General features: G+C 33.5%; 1 protein-coding gene across 3 annotated transcripts in view; it reads left to right on the top strand.

Annotated features, from left to right (window-relative positions):
• Positions 1 to 22,184, top strand: part of RC3H1 (ring finger and CCCH-type domains 1) — a 68,786-nt gene that overhangs the window by 11,182 nt on the left and 35,420 nt on the right. For 2 of the 3 annotated variants that reach the window (XM_074349818.1, XM_074349817.1), the window contains exons 2-5: positions 15,227 to 15,606; positions 18,746 to 18,866; positions 20,110 to 20,349; positions 20,856 to 21,031. In XM_074349818.1, coding sequence (XP_074205919.1) covers positions 15,376 to 15,606; positions 18,746 to 18,866; positions 20,110 to 20,349; positions 20,856 to 21,031 — 768 coding nt within the window. In that variant the 5' untranslated portion in view covers positions 15,227 to 15,375. Of the gene's footprint in view, positions 1 to 1,634; positions 1,750 to 15,226; positions 15,607 to 18,745; positions 18,867 to 20,109; positions 20,350 to 20,855; positions 21,032 to 22,184 lie in introns of those variants that run through there. The other variant, XM_010954881.3, reaches the window with a different exon arrangement.

Raw genomic sequence — 22,184 nt, 5'->3', positions numbered from 1 at the left:
CTAGCATTTAAAAATACAACTTATCTTGTGATGATAGTTTCTGCTCTCTTTCTTCAGGGACTTGCCATTCAGCTTTATCTTTTATGTAAATTGTCCAACGCTATCTCTAGAAATACGAAACTTGCTACAGTCAGGTAGAGTGGTGATATTTTACAGTCATTCAACAATTTTTGAGCAGATGTGTGCCATGCAGCAGCATACAGCAATATGAACTTTCTCTTATAGAAAGAGCTTAGAATGTATTGGGAACATCAGAGAGGCACTCTAATACTGATTGGGCTATAAAAAGATTTCTTGAAAGAGCTTCGTGAGCTGAGTGGGACTTAAAGGATGAATAGGGACTTAACATTCCAGCTTTAGAGAAATACTTGAGTCGAAGAAGACCTAGAGGGGAAAAGAATATGTTTTGTGCAGGGAAATCTTCATACTTTTGTTACTATAGTTTAAGATATGAGGCAGATGATGATGAAAAATAAGGCTGGAGAGGTAGGTGGGGGCCACATGCCAGGGATCTTGTATGGCACATTCAGGCACTTGGAATTGATCCTGCTGAGGTACTGTCTAAGAGTTTTTCTGTTGATGTTTGTTTTTTAAAGTGATGCTTGTTTTTAAAATACATGCAGTAAAGGGCAAATTGTAGGAGCATATCTTTTGGGGGGGGTAATTAGGTTTCTTTATGTATTTTTTAATTAATTTTTAAAATTTTATTTTTTAGTGAAGGCACTGGGGATTGAACCCAGGACCTTGTGCAGCTTAAGCAGTCAGTCTATGGTTGAGCTATATCCTCCCCTCCAGGAGCACATCTTCATGACCTTTTACATGTATACATGTGTGTAACCACCACCCAGATCAAGGTATACAGTGTTTCTAGCACCCAAGAGTTCTATTCATTCTATTCTTTCCCAGACAGTATCCTCCCCACTGCCTCCCACCTGTCCTAAGAGTTAATTCTGACTTCTAGCACTATAGTTTGTTCTGCTTCTTCTTAAATAAAATCATACATCATGTATTCTCTTTGTGTCCTCTATAGATTAAATCCTACAGTAGGTGCTTTTTTGTATCTGGCTTTGTTCATTATAATGTCTGTGAAATCCATGCTATGTGTAACAGTAGATCAGCCATTTTATTCTTATTGCTGTATAGTATTCCATTATATTAATTTTTCACAGTTTATCCATTCTATTGTTTATGGACTTTTGGGTTGTTTACAGTTTGTTTTCAGCTTTTTATGAATAAAGCTGCTATGAATGTTAATTGCATATGTCTTCTGGTAGACATATGTAGTCATTTCTCTTATATAAATACCTAAGAGTGGAATTTTGGGGTCATTAGTAGATTTTTGTTCAGCCTAAGTAGATACTGCCAGTTTTCCAAAGTGAATGTGCTGTTTCACACTATCAGCATTGTACAAGAATTTTATATGCTTGTATCATCTTTAACACTTGGTATTGTCAGTTGAAATTTTTTAGCCATTCTGGTAGATGTGTGGTGGATTCCCATTGTCATTTTAATTTAAATTTCCCTCATGCATAGTGATATTGTGTAACTCTTTAGTAAACATATATACTTTGGGCCATTTTGTTATCCTCTTTTGTGTAATGTCTTTTCAAGTCTGTTGTCCTTTTTTTATTGAGTTTTTTGTCAAAGAAGAAATCCATAAGTGGATGACCAGCAGCTGTGAGGAGGGTGGAGGAAGGCAAAAACAAAGCTGGAGACAGAGATCAGTTAAAAGGCTACTGTGTGATCCAGGTGAGAGAGACTGTATGGTATATGAGGGCAGTGACTTTATTTCATTCAGGGCTACATGTTTAGATCCTAGGATATGACACATAATAGGTGCTCAATAAGTATTTTTTTGAGTAAATGAATACAGATTTCAATCAAAGAAGTAAAGATGGAAAGGAAGATATAAATGTAAGAGATAATAAAATTTGTAATAGGGGTGGAAAAGGATGGAATCTAGGATGATTACCCAGATTACCAGGTGTGTATATTGAGTGTCAAGTTGTATTGTAGTGTAAACAGAAATAAAGACTACAGAAGGAATTACCAGTTTAAAAATAGGGATAAGCTTAGTTACCATATGACCTTGAGAATATTACCTAACATCTATGTTCAGTTTCTTCAACTCTAAAATTAAGCTATAAGGATACCTAATAGGGTCATTGAGAGGACTAAGTGAGATAATGCATTTAAAACACTGGGCACATAGAATATACTCAAAAAAGAGTAGAGATAGAAGCAAATAAAAATCCCTGTCTTTACGGTTTATTACATTTTCCGGTAGTAATGGTGGGTCCATGCCATAATAAGTAAAACATAGCATATTTGATGATGAGAAGTATTGTGGAGTCAAATTAATCAGGAAAGAGGGGAAGCATAGTTTGTGTGTGGTACTAGCGTGAATGGGGTTGAGGGATCAATTTTAAGTAAGTTGATCAAGTAAGGCCCTCCCTAAGGGAATTCACATAGTACTGTGTGTAGGGAAATGGGGAAAAGGTTCAGGGTTAGGAGAAGAGAGGGACAAACTATAATCTGAGATAAGAAAGCAGGGTTCCCTGTTTTTACCAAAGAATAGAGTAATATTAGTAGATTTATTTTTTTTTTGTGCAACCCACGGCAGTTAGACTTATCCATCCGGCAGTTAGACTTATCCCATCCTTTATCCCCTCCTCCCTGCAACACACACATTACACAAACCTAAGCATTAATTTATTCCCTAGAAGATCATCATTACATATTTTGGGGATGTGTTTTGTATTTAATTCTGATATAGTAGCAACAGATCAGTAGGTTCTCTTACAGTAGCTACTACTTGGCAATAGCAAAATATCCCCTTTTACAATTTACCTACTTGTTCCAAAACACTATATCTATATATATTTCTATATATCTGTATATCTGCACGCGCGCGCGCACACACACACACACACACACACATACATTGCAGATGTGGGCTTCTGTGTTTGGAATCTATGTAGCAATTTGTTCAGTCTTTTAAACTCCTCAAAATGAAATTTTGCCTGGGATAACAGTCTATAACTGAATCTAAAATGGAAAGTGAAACCATTCTTCTTTTTAGCATTTTTCAAGTATGTGCAATTGAAAGTCATTGTGACTTTGTTTTTTGGAAATAGTTGAAATTCTGGCAGGTATAGTCCATAAAAATGAACAGAAAGTAGTGAAAAAATGTTCTTAAGCCTTGGCTAGTAGATTATTTGGACAGTATATTTTAATACTACTACTATTATTATTATTTTACTATTATTAAATATGTTAGATTATATCTTTAACACAGAAATTCCCTAGGTCAGAATACAGGTTATCATCCAACCATTTCAAAAGAGGTATGTTGCATATACAGCTCACCTGCCTGTTTTCTCTTTGTCGCTGAGTTCCAGAATCAGCTAAACCTCTGTGGTAGCCACCAGGTGCCACAAGGAGTCCAAGACACAAAGCTCCCTTAAGAAAAAAAAAAAAAAAAGAAATGAGTTAAAAGTAAATGAGTAGAGGCTATTAGTGTGATAAATGTGCTGCTTTATCTTCTTGAGTAAAGAGGGGATTCTTTCTTCTTAAGTTTTATTATTGACACCTGTTTTTGTTCTAGTTCGGTACCAGAAATCTGCTGCATTCAAAATCCAAATGTCATCACTAGGGCAAAAATGAGTTCATATGAAGAGTAGCTTCTTAACTGTGGTCAATTTAACTAGAGTGTTTTGTAACCGTTTAATAATATAAATGTAGGAAAAACAATCTAACAAATATGTTGAGTAAAAGAATACAAAATACATCCTGATGATTTTGTTACATAAAATTTTAAAACAGGCAAAACTAATCTATAGTATTAGAAGTTATGATAGTGGCCTTTGAGAGGAAGACTAAAGGAGCAATGGTTGGGAGGGATGGTGAGGGGGCCTTCTGGGGTGCTGTTAATGTTGTATATCTTGGGGATGCAGGTATGCTCACTTTGTGGTAATTCATTGAGTTGAACACTCTTGATCTGTATACCTTTTATGTATGTATGTTATTTTTCAGGACATTTTAAATATCTTTAACTATTTATAAAATTAAGATTCATTCTCTGTTTTTGTCCAATGATTATTTCTCAGTGAAATTTTCTAATAAAATATTCCTTGTGGTTCTTGCCGAAAGAAATACAGTAGTTTCTATAACCTGACTTTTTTTTTTAATAAACGAATAGGCTTAAATAGTTCCAGGATTCTCGTACTAAATCTACTTTTTTTTTTTTCAATAGGTTGGTTTTTAAAAAATTTTTTTTTAAAGAGTGATGTATGTATTTAGGTTTTTGTGTGTGGGATGGGGGTGCAGGGAGGTAATTAGGTTTATTTATTTCTTAATTTTTAGAGGAGGTACTGGGGATTGAACCCAGGATGTTCAATGATAAGCATGCTAAGCATGTACTCTACCACTTGAGCTATACCCTCCCCCCCAAATCTGCTTAATTTAAAAGTAATCATGCTCAAATTAAACATAAAATAGATAACATTTAATTTAGATAGATGTTTACTTATGGCTGACTAATAAAATAATTATTAAGAAGTGTAACACAAGTTGGAAGACAATGTATTATAATGGAAAAAGTACAGGATTTAGAATTGGACAAATGTTCAAATTGTGACTAGACTAACTAAATGAGCTGAGTAACTTTTCAGTTTTCTTTCCTTCCTTCATCAGTAAAGTAGAGGAGATATCTATCTCAAAAGGTTGTTGGAGAATTAAATAAGATTTGTAAGTGCTTAGCACTCAATTCCCACTCCTCCCTCCTACAGTCTTGGGATAAAGGGCGGAAAGATTTGGGGAGTATATAAAGATAGTTGTAGGTAGGGTAAAGCAAGTATAACTTGCTGAAGATGGTTAAGGTGATGAAGATAAGGAACTTTAAGTCTTTAGATTGTAACTAGTAAAGACTAACAACATCTAGCTTGGACATATATGAATCATTAGTATTAAGAATAATACTGCTCTGGTACGTCAGCATGGAGCACTGTTGCATAGTTGACAATTTAAGTGTATTAGATTGGAGTATAGTAAGAAGTTTGAGATAGATTTAAATTGAGCCTAAGTGATACATATTTTTAATTCTAAAAGGATTTGTTCGCCAAAAACCCCAGCCCAAAATTCAGCACCCTTTCCTCCCTGAATGCTTGCAACATTGTTTCCTGGTTGGTTGATGCAAAGGCAAAAAGATACCCTTTCAATGGTTAGAGAGAATCAGTTGCTTGAATGATTTCATGTCAGTGTTGTATTTATGGTTTTACAATAAAACGACCTTTAGGAAAAACAAAATAAAAACAAATAAAAGGATTTGTTGTCTATGCTGTGCTTTGAAAATGTTACCCTTTTGGTACCTTGAATGCTCTTCCCTTTAGTTACTGATAATTTATGCTGCAGGAATAAAGAACTAAATTTAGGCATGTTCTGTTTATGAAGTATTTAAATGTATTAGTAATTTTTAGGCCTTAAAATAATAGGATAGAGTCACTCTATTAAAAGAGTGTATTTCAGTTGAGAGAACCTTTCAAATTCCAATGTCAGTGTTATATTCAGTATTAGTCTTTTCTCAAAAGGCTATGATGAAATATATAAATGTAAAATTATTATGTCTTAATTGTAATATAATTACATATAAACAATCAAAATAACGTATTGAGTAACATTAAGTTATTTATATCCAGGTAGTTGTTTACAATATAGGATTACATTTCAATCCATATATTTCGGAAGGAAATATTTTTACAATCAAAATTGGGTCTTTCTTCACAGGGTGTTATTGCTGGAAAACCTTGAGCCTCAAAAATCTCAGACTGTTTCATCCATAAATTAATTGATATTCTGCTGAGAATTGTAACACTGAGTAGTGTTATAAGAGGCCTTCATTTATTTTTCTTCTTTTTGTTTTTATTTCCTGGTTTTAGCTTCATTTTTCAAGATAGTTAAATTTTTTCTCTTCTCTGATATTGCCCTGCATGTTGTTGCTATGGAAATGTCCCAGAGAAATGGCAAAGTAAGTTAAAGCCAAGAATAATAGTTAAACTTATCTCATGGGATAGGGTGGGGTGGGAGGAGATCCAAGATTTTTTTCTTACTGACAATAAGATTTTGTTTGATGTAATATCTTACTTATGCAGCTTATTCTTCAGGTTCACAAGAACTGAGTCTTGGTTCAGCTCAACAGTTTATTAGCTTTGGACAAGTTATTTAATAATGTTGAAACTCAAGAGTTACCTATAAAATGGGTATAATAATGCCTCAGAAGAGTGACTGGGCCAGAGGGAATACTGGATAAGTTTTTAATGTCTGTATTTCTCCTTCTAAATCAGAGGCAGATAAAATGAACCTTAATAGAGGAGATGGTAATAACATTTTAACAATTTTTTAAATGTCACTTTGGAGCATATTTAAATGAAATCTTCAAAGCGGTGTAATTTAGCTGTTTAATAGGGTTGTGCTGTGCTCACAGAACGATTTGTAAAGTATTTTTAAATTATTACATTAAAAATTTGAAAACTAAGACTTTTTTATAAAAAGACTTTAATAATTATTTAACAGATTTTTTGAGCTATAATATACGTACTATAAAATTCCACTTATTTTCAGTGCACAATTCAATGATTTTTAGTAAATTAGCTGAATTATGCAGCCAACACAATTCAGTTTTAGAACATTTCCGTCACCCCTAAAAGCTCTCTTGCCCTAATGACTATTAACTTTCACATGTAAGTGGCACAAATTACAGAATTTAAAAATACCACCTTGGGAGTTAGGCTGGTCTGAGTTTGAATCATAGTCCTGCCATCTGCTAGTTTTGTGTCTTTGGATACTTCTCTGTACTTTGGTTTCTTTATCTTTAAAATGGAGATAATAACTACATTACAGTGTTGTTTTTAACATTTAATTGATTAAATACAGTATATAAATAGGCACTGAAAGTGCTGGCACCTAGTGGGTGCTTAACAGATACTTGTAACAAATACTGATACTGATGGTATAGCTTATGTTGTGATTTAGATTTATGGTAGACATTTCAGTAAGAAAAGCATCTGAAAACACCTAACATAATGCCTGACATGTGGTTTACTTTCAGAAAGCCAAGCTCTGTTACGTATCATGTCATAATTTTGTGTACAGTAGTTCTTCTGTAGTTAATTTAATCACACTTAAACCTCGAGGCTTGCAACATGTAGTTGTTATTTTGCAACAGAGGCCTGATTAGAGTTGAGTAACTACAAGGCAGCTACAAGAAGTGGAGTTTGATATCTGCAAACTAGTCACTTAGCTAGTGGAATGAGTCAGTGTTCTTATTATTTACTGTTCATTGGAATAATTTTTTCATACTCTGATAAAATCTTATTTCTTTGTAAAAAAAAAAAGCTCTGAGAAAAGTCTAATGATAATATTAAAAATTAATTTTATTAATATGAAAATATAAAGATGTCTTAAGTGATGGTTTTTATCCAGAATTTAGAAGTTGGGATAAATTAGTAAAACGTTAAATGTCAAATTCTGTACAGTAGCTCCATGTAATGACATGAAGAAGGCATGTAACCAAATAAAATAACTTTTTAATACTTTCTGTGGGCAGTCTTCCTGGTGTAAAAATGTGTATATTATTGGGGAAGTTACATGATATTTTTTAATTTGGTTTTCTTCAAGGTAGACTGATTGCTAATTATCATGTGTATTCTGAATTACCTATTAATTATCAACAGTAAAATCACTAATAGTTGCCATTATTTAAACTGATGGGAAGGTTAACGATTGCTCTCATCATTGAGCAGCAGCAGAGTCACTCTTGGATTTTTTAAGAAATAAAGAGGATTCATCATTCATGCTCTGTTTCTTTTCTTTTCATTTTTTTTCCTTTTTTTAAAAAATTGAAGTACAGTCAGTTACAATATGTCAGTTTCTGGTGAACAGCACAATGTCCTAGTCATGCATATACATACAGATAACTTGTTTTCATAATATTCTTCGTTAAAGGTTATCACAAGATATTGAATATAGTTCCCTTGCTATACAGAACAAGCTTGTTTGTTTTTATCTGCTTTTATATATAATAGCTAACATTTACAAATCTCAAACTCCCAAATTTATCCCTTCCCACCCCTTTTCCCCAGTAACCATAAGATTGTTTGCTATGTCTGCATGTCTGTTTCTGTTTTGTAGATTGGTTCATAGTGTCCTTTTTTTTTTTCTTTTTTTTTTTTAGATTCTATATATGAGTGATATTGTATGGTGTTTTTGTTTCTCTTTCTGGCTTACTTCACTTAGAATGACATTCTCAAGGGCCATCCATGTTGCTGCAAATGGCATTGTTTTATCATTTTATGACTGAGTAGTATTCCATTGTATAAATATACCACAACTTCTGTATCCAGTCATCTGTCGATGGACATTTTGTTGCTTCCATGTCTTGGCTACTGTAAATAGTGCTGCTATGAACATTAGGGTGCATATATCTTTTCCAATTAGAGTTCCCTCCAGATTTATACCCAGGAGTGGCATTGCTGGATCATATGGTAAGTCTATTTGTAGTGTTTTGAGGAATCTCCAAACTGTTTTCTATAATGGCTGCACCAAACTACATTCCCACCAGCAGTGTTAGGAGGATTCCCTTTTCTCTACACCCTCTCTGACATCTGTTGTTAACGGACTTTAGAATTATGGCGTTTCTGACTGGTGTGAGGTGATACTTCATTGTAGTTTTGATTTGCATTTCTCTAATAATTAGAGATATTGAGCATTTTTTCATGTGCCTATTGGCGATTTGTATGTCTTCATTGGAGAATTGCTTGTTTAGGCCTTCTGACCATTTTTGGATCGGGTTGTTTGTTTTTTGTTATTACGTTGTGTGAACTGTTTATATATTCTGGAAATTAAGCCTTTGTCAGTCGCATCATTTGCAAATATTTTCTTCCATTCTGTCTGTTTCTGATTAGGAAGGTTCTAGTAGAATTATTCCTAATGAGTTAGATTTGGGCATATCTCTAACACATAACGATTTATTGGCAGGCTTTGAGCACATGTGCTTTAATTAATAGAATTTTTTTTTTCCTGACAAAACCTTGCTCTGAGGAAGTTTAAAGAATCTGGATGTTGGAATTTTAGTAATTTTATTTCATATGTTTACTCTTGACTAAAAGAATATTTATTACATCCACAAAGTCATATATCGTGTGTGGTTTAGAAATGTTTTATGGTTGAAGATGATGTAAACAACTGTCTTTGAGAAGCTTGGAGACTGTTGAATGTTTGGAAGGATGACTTTTGAGAAAAATGTTTAAAGAATGAGGAAGTAGAAGTTCTTCTTAGAGCTAATAACTACAAGTAATGACACTTTGAGTCTCTAAAAAAATATTTGCTTTATGATTTTGATGATTGAAATAGAATCATCAAAGTGTGACTTACTACTCTTAATCATCATATTTCCCAGGCAAAGTCAAACTTTTAAAATACTATTTACCCCTTAGTCTCTCAAACCTATCTTTATGGTCAAAAGAATGTTTTTATTTTTAGTGAAGAACTGAGTGGCTGATTCTGTATGTTTATCTATCCAGTTCGTTGTATTTGTTTTTAAGAACTGTTTTACTGTAAAATGTAAGAGGTGTAAATCAAAATAATCAATAAACAGTCTATAAGAGGAATAGAAAAGAGTTTTATTTGAACCAAACTGAGAACTACAACCCAGAAGACAGCCTCTCAGGTAACTTTGAGGAACTGCTCTGGAGAAGCATGGTTTTCAGCTGTTTTATGTCGTCAGAATACAGAACATCAAACAAGTCAGGGATACATTCCTTCAAGGTTTCCGAAAAACAGTTCAGCACCTACCCAGTGAGTCAGTATGGCCTTGGCATCTGGAAAAGGAGTCTTACCATCAAAGGAGTACGGGCGTTTTAATATTTATTTTTTAAGGTGGACATTCTTTACTTCTGGTCATTGTGCCCTTTCTTAATAATTAAAGCAGATGTACAATGTATATTTAATAGGCCACAAACAGGCTGTTCTAGTTAACATAAAATTTAAGTCAAATCATATATAAGCCAGAATGACTTCAGTATGTGAAAATTTCTTTTAATCAGAGGTTAGCAACTATATATTTCATTTTACTAGGTTAATACAAATGGAAATGATACATAAAATTAATAAGTTATACTAGTTCTTTGAAACATAAATTCTAGAGAAGTTATTAAAATGATTTTTAATGAATTTTGAAAAGAACTAATAAATTTTCATGATTTGGCTATCCAAATGTGTAAAAGAAGGTCAATTTAATAAGGAAAAATGTTTGAATAGTCTTAATATTAATTTATTTATCTTCTCTTGTTTTCATTTTTTCAAATATTTTGCACTTGTGTAAGTAACAAATAATTATGTACATTTTGTAAGTTGCCCAATTATGTAACTGCTGTTAAGTTTGTTCAGTATTTTTCCAGACCTTTTTCTTCCATCGATTTATATTCATTAATACCAAGACTAATATGTAGAACTTTTTAAAGATACTTTTAATATTTAATATGTATTTATATATCAACCTATTTGGATAAAAAAGGAAAGTATTCATCTGAGGAGGTGAAGTAGGAATGAGAGCTAGAGAGATGGGAGAGGTGGGAGGATGACACTTCACTGTAATCATTTTTAAAAATGTTTGACCTATGTGATCATATATTACTTTAAAATTTTTATATGACTTAAAATTTGTTATAAGCATTAGTCTGATGAGATTGTGTTGTAAATACAGAGGAAATATGTGTTCATTTAAATTGGTGTTTTTATTTTTCTATAGTCTCATGTTTTCAGCAGTTGTTTTATTTCAATGTCTGAGTCATTGATTCTTATTTCCCTTCCCCTCCCTCTCCAAACAGAACCTTCTTTGAGAATCTGATAAAAGTCATGGATTTTATTCCTAGAAGAATGAGCATGTTATATATAAACAATATTACATATTATTTCCAAGGTTATTAATGGATGCCTTGATCTATGCCAAATATTGTTAATTGTAGCTTTAATATGCAGTGATCTTTTTAAAATCTTTTAGAGGTTCAGTGAAGGGTTTATGTCCAAGGTAATCCAGTTGGGAAGCAGGGGACACTAAAACTAGGAGTCAGGAAGCTTGGTTTCTAATCCTGGATGGCTGCATGACTTTAAGTGAAGCTATTTTATTTGTGTTTTGTCTTTCGTCTCCCCCATGTCAAATTGGTGTAGTGGGAAGTGCATAGGCTGTAGTGTCATGTGCCTGCCTGAGGTTTATGTGTCTTGACTTTGTCATTTACTACCTGTGTGACCTTGGACAAGTTCTCTGAATGCTTTTTTATTTCTCTATGAGAAGGAAAGTAATTCCAACTTCTTTGGGTTTTGGAAATGAAATAAAAAGAGGTGTTTGAAAAGCCTAATAACACATGGATCAGGGTATAAATAAATCAGATTATCTCATCTTGAAAAATTAGTCTAGAACTAGATGTTCTCTAAGGTATATTTTATCAGTCATTTCTCTTATGATTCTGTTTTACACAATTCTTGATATAAAAGAATAATTTGGGAAATTTGTTATTAGCAACACTGATCTGAAATCATGTGGGAGAGCAGTGAGTTATTTTAAGTCTGTGAAACTGACGTTGACCGTGTTTTCTGCCTGTTTTCTGTTTTCTACGGGGTTGGACATGTACTCAAATACTTGCTGCAATTTAAAGATTGGTGAAAGAATAATAAAGATTAGAGTTTCTTAATCTGGAGTCTTTAAATACCCTAGGGATCTATGAATAGATTTTCACAGGTCTCTGAACTCTTTGAAATTATATGCAAAATGTTTACTGGGCCTGAGTTCTAGTGAGGAACGAGCTGTAGCTTTAACAGTGAACAAGGCAGATTAGGCGTTTGCTCTTGTGGAGTCTACATTCTAATAAAGATAGGCATTGAGTAAACAAAGATATAAGAAAGAAAGTACAACTTTCAGATGGTAGAAATGTTTTATAGAGAATTTAAATATCCTGATGGACTAGAGAGGAGTTAGAGGTTCTTTTAGAGTCTCAACTGGTCTGGGAGTTCTGAGGAGTTGACATTCTTGATGGCATCTAAGTGATAAAGAGTGGCCTTCAATTCAAAGGTTAGACAGAATAGCTATCCTAAGCTTATCTGAAGATGAGACAAGCTTCTCTTGAGTAGCTGGAGGATGTTGGGGTAATGGGGACAAGTGTTAGGAACTGAAGTTGGAGAGATAATTACAGGTCTTTATCATTTTGGGCTTTGTAAACCGAAGTACAAAATCCAGATTTTATTCTCAATGTAGTAGAGAGTGATTTCAGGATATTAAACTGGAGAATGATGAGAAAAAGAAACTCTAGAGCTCTGATGACTCACTCCAGCATTTAGGATTTTAAGAGATCAAAGCAATAAGCCAGCGAGTTGGGGAAGGATAAGGGGAGTGTGGTTCATCGACACTTTCAAGAAGGAGAAGATAGTCATCTCTTTCATAGCTTGTCGAGAAGACAAGTAAGTTTAGAACAATGACCTGACCATTATTAGATTTGTCAGCAAGTTTGCCAGAGAAGAATTATTTTGAAGCCCATAGCTATTAGCAGCTTTGTGACATTGATTTTTCTTTCTTTTTTAAAAAAATGAAGTATAGTTGATTTTTTAATGAAACTGCAAGTAATTCTTCCTTCTTTATAATCAACTTTTAATCTGTGAGTGGTGATATGGTTAAGAGTTTGGATTTTGAGCAGAATGTCTGGGTTAATACCACAGCTCTATTTGTTTTTAGCTTATTTAGCCTCACTAAATCTCCATTTCTCATACACCTGACAGTTGAACAGGGGTTAGGGATGCTGACCCTTCATGCAGTTGTGTGTGTGTGTGTGTGTGTGTGTGTGTGTGTGTAACTTATAGTCAGCCCTTATGCACATAGTTCCTCCTCATCTGCAGTTCTGCACTGGAGGATTCAGCCAACCTAGATTGTGTAGTACTGTAGTATTTACTATTGAAAAAAAAATCCGTGTATATGTGGACCCTAGCTATTCAAACTTGTGTTGTTCAAGGGTCAACTGTATCTGTAAAATGGGATAACAGTGCTTACCTGCCTATTACAGTTTTGCTCTGTGTAAAGCATTTAGCACAACATGTGGCGCATAGCTATATAAATAGTAAAAGTTACAGTGATTGTGCAGTGAAACGTTTATATTTTGTGCTCTTTTGGGTTTCTGTAGTTTATAGTGTTTGAGGGAATAAAGTGCTGTTTCGACTATACTTCATGATTAATTAACAAATTTTAAATTCTCTGCAAGACCATACTAGTAAAAAAACAAGAAACCATTAGTTCTGCTTTACAGAGATTGCCTACAAAGCATCTGATTTTGTGTTATTAATATAAACTGCCATGCTAATCTATAGAAAAGTTAGTATGGATGATACTTTATCAACTTAATCAGCATCAGCAGACATTTTCTAATTAATATCCAGTTCTCATTCTGAATATTATGTCTTCTAAACACTTAGTTTTTTATTCTTTATTTTGGAGCATTCTGTAACCCCAGACACAGTTGTAGCATTTGACTCTGATTATTACATACTGTGTTTTCTTTTTTCACACTCTGGATGATAATCTCATTTTATTAAGTAGTTATAATTTAATACAAACATACTTGTAACTACGCATTCTATTTACAGGTGCATTTTATTAAAATTTATAATTAAAACATTATAGAAAGCAGAATGTGGACAGTTTCTCTTAATCCCCCCCCCCCCTTAATAAGGCACTGGGAGTTGAACCTAGGACCTCATGCATGCCAAGCACGGGCCCTACTACTGAGCTATGTCCTCCACACCCCAAATGTGGACTATTTCTTTCTTTACTCTTTCTTGTTATTTCAGGGGCCATTTGAACGTGCAGATAATTTTTAGATCATAAATATGAAATTAACTTGATAATTGTGTAAGGTCTTAAATTTTTTTCATTGCCCATTTGTCTGATACACTTTGCAGAAACTCAGTCAAAGCTGAGGTTGCTCAGAAGGTAGATACTATGTGCTGTTTCACTCTTTCCCTAACAATTCAGTCTGTCACATAGTAGTGCTTAGTAAATATTCATTGAATGAATGGATAAAATTTTTAACATACCTAATGGAAGGTGTTCTTTCATCAATAATGGGTTTGCATTTAAGGTTGAGTTACTTTAGTAAAACATGAATTAAACATAATGCTTGAAAAATAAGGTGTGTAGATAATTTGCTTTTCTAGTTAATTACAGCTTAAATGAAGTTTTTTTTTTTATCTTTGTAAGCAGTCTGTACTGGGCATAATCAAATCTTTAAGAATTTCTAATACTGTGTTACTTTACTGTTCTGTGCATTGGTTCTCATTTTTAGAAGCTACAGCTAGATTAAGTACAACAGGTATTGTTTAAGATACACGCTAGAAGTTTTAGGCTAGCTCTTATATGTAATGAAAATTTATATTAGATACAGGTGATGGGTTTTGTGATTTGGTTTTTAATCCCCCACCAAAAATAAGAGAGTAGACAGTGAAATATGGTTCTGGTTAGCTGTGATTGTTCTATCATTCTTAAATTTTGGAATTAAAAAAATCTTTTGATGTAAATAATTTTAACTGTGTTCTAACACAGCACACTACAGCAATAAGTATAAGCCATAACAGAGGTTTATAGGTCTTTATCAGTAAATAAAACTCTTAAAAATAAACCTTTAAAAAAAAACCTGCAGTAGCGTTTAATCTCATTACCCATACCGAATTTGATGATAAAGTACTTTAAGGTAGTTTTAATTTTAGGCCAATTAAAAAAAACTCTGTATTAAGATACGACATACGCTGAAATTATACATCATAAGTATAGAGCTTGATACATTTTCACAGTTGAACAGATTAATGTGTGCAGATCAGAATATTATAAGCTGCCTTAAAAAGGCTAATTTTTAAGTTGGATGCAATCGTGGACTTAGATAAACTTGAGACTTAGATCTAACTTTATTACTAACTTACCACCTTTGGCAAATTATTTCCTCTTTCTGGGGTCTACTCCCCACCTCTAAAATGCGGGGATGAGACTAGATGTTTTATTATGGCTCCAACTTTGTAAAAGTGCAAAAAGATACGCTGTGGTGATATAAATATGGTATAAAAGGTTATAGATAGTAGAGTGAAAATGCACAGTTTAATTGAAAAGGAAGATACTCATTTTTTTTTCTTTGTTTTCCAGGTTATATTTCACACTATGTGCTGACTGTATTTACAGAAGATATTAAAAAAAAAAAAGATAAACTTTTTTCAAAGATTTTGATTCCAGTGGAATCTTTGCTTTAGATTTTGTGTGTGTGTGTGTGTTAGTGAATTGTAACTCCAGAAGCAATGCCTGTACAGGCTCCACAGTGGACGGATTTCCTCTCCTGCCCAATTTGCACTCAGACTTTCGACGAAACAATTCGAAAGCCCATCAGTTTGGGTTGTGGCCATACTGTCTGCAAGATGTGCCTGAATAAACTCCACCGCAAGGCTTGCCCGTTTGACCAGACCACTATCAATACAGACATTGAACTCCTCCCGGTAAACTCAGCATTGCTGCAGCTAGTGGGTGCTCAGGTAGGACGGGTAACGTACTATACTTATTCTGTGTGTGTGTGTGTGTGTGTGTGTGTGTGTGTGTGTGTGTGTGTGTGTGTGTGTGTGTTCTTCCCTCCTGAGAGAAACACGTCGAGTTAAAATTGAGTAACATTGCCTTCTATTTAAATAGATAAAATTCTGTTCAGTACTGTGCATATCTTTCGTTTCAGTATGTTAGGAGATTTATTGTGGTACTGCAGTATTTCTCAGTCATTGTACAGTAACATTCATTCAGTCTGGCTCTCAGACTTTGTCAACAACCTTAGCTATTCAGATAATGAGAGAAACCTATGAGGTAATTCACAAAGTCTTCTTAATGTTGAGGAAAATATTCACAAAACTATTGCATTTTACTTAATAGGAAAAGTGAAGCTGCTTCAGACAATTTTACTTAGTAGGCACTAACTGAAATGAAAGATGAAGAAAGTAACAAAAACTATAGAAGACAGCCTTTGGGAGCCATTAATCTAGAGTAGGAGAAAATATCCCTGGTAGGTTAGTCTGGGAATTCTGAAGGTAATATTCTGAAAGTTTTGTGTCAGTGTTTTCAAATATCTTTAGAAGGTTTCACAAAGCCAAGGGAGGCAGGCTTTTGAGAGCTAGATATGATTCACCTAAATAATCTGTCACTTAAATTAATTTGTGTAGTGTGAGTCTAAAATATCACATGTTTCCATAAATCATTTTCTGATTAAATGTCCTTAAAACTTTGGATCTGGCCCTACTAATATTTGCTAGATCGATCTGCCTGTAAGTTGATAAAAAGCAGGGTAGGTTGATATTATGTATGTTGGAGATAAAGAGAGCAGTTCTAGAACAGCTTATTCAAACGGAAAACTTATTTACAAATCCGACTTGATGATGTTGCCAACAGCACTACAATGTATTTGTCAAAAGGAAAGTACAATTGATTCTTTTTTTCTTCATATATTTAATTTTTCATTTCATAATCATTTCTGTTTATATTTTGAAAATCCCCATATGGATTCCAAAATATTTTGGAAATATTTTAAAAATAGACTTATTGGAGATAACAGTTTTAGAGATACAATATTTTAATAACAAATAACCAAGACTTAACTTTTTTCCACAAAGTTATGTGAAGATGAACTGATTCTTTTTCTGCAGAATTGAGTAAGACCCTGCCATCTCTTAACTGCAACAACTAATGTTTACAAAATTTGAGAATAGGACATTTTAATACTTAATGGCCATTACTTTAACCCTAAAGACTTCTATTAAAAAGCTATCAGAGCTAATAAATGAATTAGCAAGGTACAAGATACAAAATTAACATGCAAAAATCAGTTGCATTTCTGTACACTAACAATTAATAATCCAAAAAGAAATTAAGAAAACAAGTCCACTTAGCACAGCATCAAAAAGAATAAAATACTTAGGAATAAATTTAGTGAAGGATGGGAAAGACCTTGTATGCTGAAAACCTCAAAACATTGCAGAAAGAAATTAAAGGATACATAAATAAATGGAAAGACATCACATGTTCATGGATTGGCCAACTTAATATTATTAAGATTACAATACTATTCAAAACAATAGATTCAATGCAAGCTTTTTCAAAATTCTAGTGATTTTTTTTTTCAAAAAATAGGATAAACCTATTCTAAAATTTATATGGACTCACAAGAAACCCCATATAGCCAAAACAATCTTGAAAAAGAATAATAATGTTGGAAGAACCATGCTTCCTGATTTAGAAACTGCAAAGCTGCAGTGATCAAAACTGGTATGCTGGCATAAAGACTGACATTTAGATCAATGGACTAGAATAGACAGTCCGTAAATAAACCCACATTTACGATCAGATGACTTGCCAAGATCATTCAGTGGGGAGAGGGCAGTCTTTCCAACTAATGTTCCGGGGGAAACTGGATATCCATATGCAAAAGAATGAATTTGGACCCCTTCCTCACATAGTATACAAAAATTAACTCAAAATAGAACAAAGACTGTATGTTTAAGAGCTAAGACCACAATACTGTTAGAAGAAAACATAAGCATAAAACTTTGTGACCTTGGAATAGGAGTGAGGTTTTTTAGATATGACATCAAAAACACAAGGAAAAAAAGATAAGTTGAGCTAAATCAAAATTTAAAACTTAGTGCTTCAAAAGACTGTCAAGAGAGTGAAAGAACAACCCACAGAATATGAGGAAACAATTGTAAATCATATATCTGATAAGAAACTTGTATCTAGAATGTATCAGGAAATCTTACAAGTCAATTATAAAAGGAAACATAATTTTTAAATGGGCAAAGATCTGAACACCTCACCAAAGAAGATATACTGATGGCAAATGAGCAAATAAAAAGTTGCTCAGCATCATTTGCCATTAGGGAATTGCAAATTAAAACAATAATCAGAGGTACAAACTGCTATGTATAAAGTAAGCTACAAGGGTATATTGTACAACATGGAATATAGCCAACATAATATAATAACTATAAATGGAATATAACCTTTAAAAATTGTGAAAACAACAGTAATGAGGTATCACTACACACCAGTTCAAATAGCTCAAATCCTGATAACACCGAGTGCTGGTGCTGATATGAAGCAACAAAGACTCTCATTTATTGCTGGTAAGAATATAAAATGGCACAGTCACTTTGGAAGTTGTATGGTTCTGTTTACATGAGATGTCCAAAACAGACAAATCTACAGAGATAGAAGCTATGTTAGTTTTTCCCTGGGGCTGGTGGGGGTTTGGGAGGAAATATGGCAGGGGTGACATTAAAAGAGTATGAGGTTCTTTTGGGGGGTGATGAAAATGTTCTAAAATATTGAGAGTTGCATAATTGTGAATATACCAAAAGTCATTGAATTATATACCTTAAGTGAGTCAGTTATATGGTATGCAAATTATATCAATAAAAATGTTACAGAAACAAAACAAAATTTTTTATGTAATAATTTTGTGCATATGTATAGAAAAGATCTTTTGAGATAATTCAGTAAATTTAGTAGTTTTCATGTTACCAGTGTATAAAATATATTCAGTAGGAATGCATAAAATATACTCAGTAAAATATTTGATTTTAATTAGTGAGCAATCAAACACACATTTCATTTATTTATTTTTTTTTGGACCTCTAGGTCCCTGAGCAGCAGCCCATTACTTTGTGTAGTGGAGTTGAAGATACAAAGCATTATGAGGAAGCCAGGAAATGTGTAGAAGAATTAGCACTGTACCTGAAACCACTCAGCAGTGCTAGAGGTAAATTGGATGAAATTATCCACGCTAAGCAAATGTTTATTAAAGGTGCTTTTGTCCTCATAAAAACTGTGGGCTATAAGTAAATGTTAACAAAATTTATTTAGTGTAAACCAAACCCACTGATGTTAAATAATACCATTACAAGCTACATCAAATAAAGTAGTAAGTTTAAAGTTTATGTGATGTTGGAAAGAGTATTTGAATGACTGGATAAAGAAGTTGTGGTTTATTTCTATAATGAAATACTACTCAGCCATAAAAAGAATAAAACCATGCCATTTGCAGCAACAGGAGAGACCTAGAGATCGTTGTTCTAAGTGAAGTAAGCCTAAAGAGAAAGAAAAATACCATATGATATCACTCATATGTGGAATCTTAAAAAAAAGAAAAAAGAGGACACTGTGAACTCATCTGCAAAACAGAAACAGACTCGCAGACATAGTAAACAGTTTTATGGTTACAAGGGGGAAGGGGGTAGGAAGGGATAAATTTAAGAGTTTGAGATTTGCAAATGTTAGCCATTATATATAAAAATAGATTTTAAAAAACAAATTTCTTCTCTATAGCACATGGAACTGTATTTACTATCTTGTAACAACCTTTAATGAAAAAGAATATGAAAACAAATATATGTATGTATATGCATGACTGGGACATTGTGCTGTATACCAGAAATTGACACATTGTAACTGACTGTATTTCCAATTAAAAAAAATTTTTTTTTAAGTAAGTATAAATACACTGGTGGTTTTAGAAGGGTTATCTATCATTTGACAACTTTCAGTTGTCTGCCTTCTATCCAGTTTTCTGTGGTAATCTGTTGGAGATGTAACAAAATTGGAAGTTGCCATTGTTGCCTTGCCATTACAGCTTATTTTTTCATTAGGAAAGCAAGATTAACCACTATGAAATAATATGTGAGACCTGTTAGGACCTCAAGATTTGGGATATAAACTAATTATTAATGTTGTCTGGCCTTATTTTCTTTATTCCTCTATAATTAGAATGAATAATGGTAATTTAATGTCATAATGAGTGTTATATTTGCTTGAGTTAATAGCTTTTGTATACTTTTAAAATGCAAGCTAGGCTCCACTTGTGTAATTTTATTTATTGTGTAAGTATTCTGGTAGAACCCCAAACTATTCACATATTTGTAAGTCAGTCAGCCCATCAGAGAAAATTTTCCTGGACTCTAAAATTGCATTGTAAACCTATAAATAACTTTTTATTCTCTTTAAAGGAGTGGGTCTGAATAGCACTACTCAGAGTGTTCTGAGTCGCCCGATGCAGAGGAAGCTGGTGACTCTGGTCCACTGCCAACTGGTGGAAGAAGAAGGCAGGATTCGTGCCATGAGGGCAGCTCGATCTTTAGGTGAACGAACAGTTACAGAGCTCATTCTCCAGCACCAGAATCCTCAGCAACTCTCTTCCAATCTTTGGGCAGCAGTCAGGGCTAGGGGCTGCCAGTTCCTTGGACCAGGTATATAATTAAAGTTTGATATTTACAATATTAGTAATTCTAAACTTACTGTGTAAGAACTGTAAGTGATGTACAAAGGCTAGTTCTTTGCAATATTCTGTTATCAAGTAGTATCTTACTTGACAATCATGGCTTGGGTAATTAATTTCATGTCAGTTTTTCAGAACACTTAAAGCTTTTTTCTCTTTTTTTACACTTTTTTTTAATTGAGTTATAGTCATTTTACAATGTTGTGAAATCTTTTCTCTTAATGCCAAAGTTTGTTCATTTTGATTGAAGTTTTCCTGAAATATATTAATCTCTTATTCACTTTCTTAAATATACAGAATGTAATGTAATACAAAATTGTCCCAGAAGGGTTAAAAAGTGTAACTGTGAATGTCTGTTGTTGTGTTGCCAATTAATTAAGTGGTACCTGCAGAAATTATTGAATATTGCCCTTCTAAGAAACAGGTTTGTCTTACCTCTGTACATGATAAGTTTTGGTTTTGCTCAACTTTTCCTAGCAATGCAGGAGGAAGCTCTAAAGCTGGTTCTCCTGGCCTTGGAAGATGGTTCTGCTTTGTCAAGAAAAGTATTGGTTCTCTTTGTGGTACAAAGGTTGGAGCCACGGTTTCCTCAAGCCTCTAAAACTAGCATTGGGCATGTTGTCCAGCTCCTTTATAGAGCCTCTTGCTTCAAGGTATGAACCTACGTTAAATTTCAGCTTAACAGAAAGCATCCTTTCCCCAAACTTAAGTAGTAAAACTTTGAGTTTAGTAAAGTTGCCTGTATCTTTTCAGAAATTTTTAACAATTTTTTCTTTATTCTTTTAAAGAACGTAGATGATGTCCTATTAAATCTTGTTGTGTTGGATTTTGTGTATTAGATATTCAATAGGATAGATCAAATCAAGGCTTATAGATTTTTGTTTGAAGAGACTATTAAGCCATGTCAGTTTTCCACCGAGACTGAACAGAATTGATCTAAAGAGAGAGTCATTGAGGCAGGAGTGTTTTATTTCACTCTTTGTTCCTGATGTAATTCCACGTATAAAGTACTGAAGCTCCATTTGCCATTTCAATGTATAGTAATGCATCTCGAATCAAATCAACACTCTTTCAAACATTGGTGCCCACTATATTTCATTTATTGTTCATCCTGTTTTCCTGACTTCTGAATGTCAAGGCTTCTTGCTTTTGACATGATATGTAACAGGTACTTCTTGGGCCAGGGAAACATATCTCTAAAAAATTGTTAATTCATACAAGCTGTAAGGAAGTCACCACATTCCCTCATCTGACACTCAAACTAAAAAACAAGAACAAAACAAAACAAAACAACTCCCACATTAGCCATCCTACTATATTCTATTCTCTCATTTTTTGAGAAGGTTAAAATGGGCCACCAGGTCAACAGCACATACAGATTTAACTTAAATTTTCTTTTAAAGCTCTAGCTAAATGCCAATATTAATTCTGTTTCTTTCTAGAGTCAGATTATATACAGAAAATGGGATGTGGACTCCAGGTCTATACTCACCCCTCTTGTTTTTCTTAGGGACCTCTCAGAACCTCTAGCCAAAACAACCCCGACTAGTCCAGAGATTGTCCCTGAATAACTTACTTTCGTTACAGTGGTTGTAATAACATTATTGTACAGTGTGATCCGGGATACACTTCAGAATGTCCCTTTGCTTCCAGTGTTACTTCCCCATTAACCGGACCAGATAGATACAATATAGGAAGCTTAAAAAGTAAAAAATAAAAAAATCCAACCTTTCCTCTGGAAGAATAATAAGGGACTCAAAAACCCCAGAATACCCAAAGTGAACCTCTCTCAATCCTAATTAAAAG

This window comes from Camelus bactrianus, chromosome 21 (assembly GCF_048773025.1).
Source record: "Camelus bactrianus isolate YW-2024 breed Bactrian camel chromosome 21, ASM4877302v1, whole genome shotgun sequence".
NCBI classification, from domain to species: Eukaryota; Metazoa; Chordata; class Mammalia; order Artiodactyla; family Camelidae; genus Camelus; species Camelus bactrianus.
This window is presented reverse-complemented; position numbering and strand designations above follow the sequence as displayed.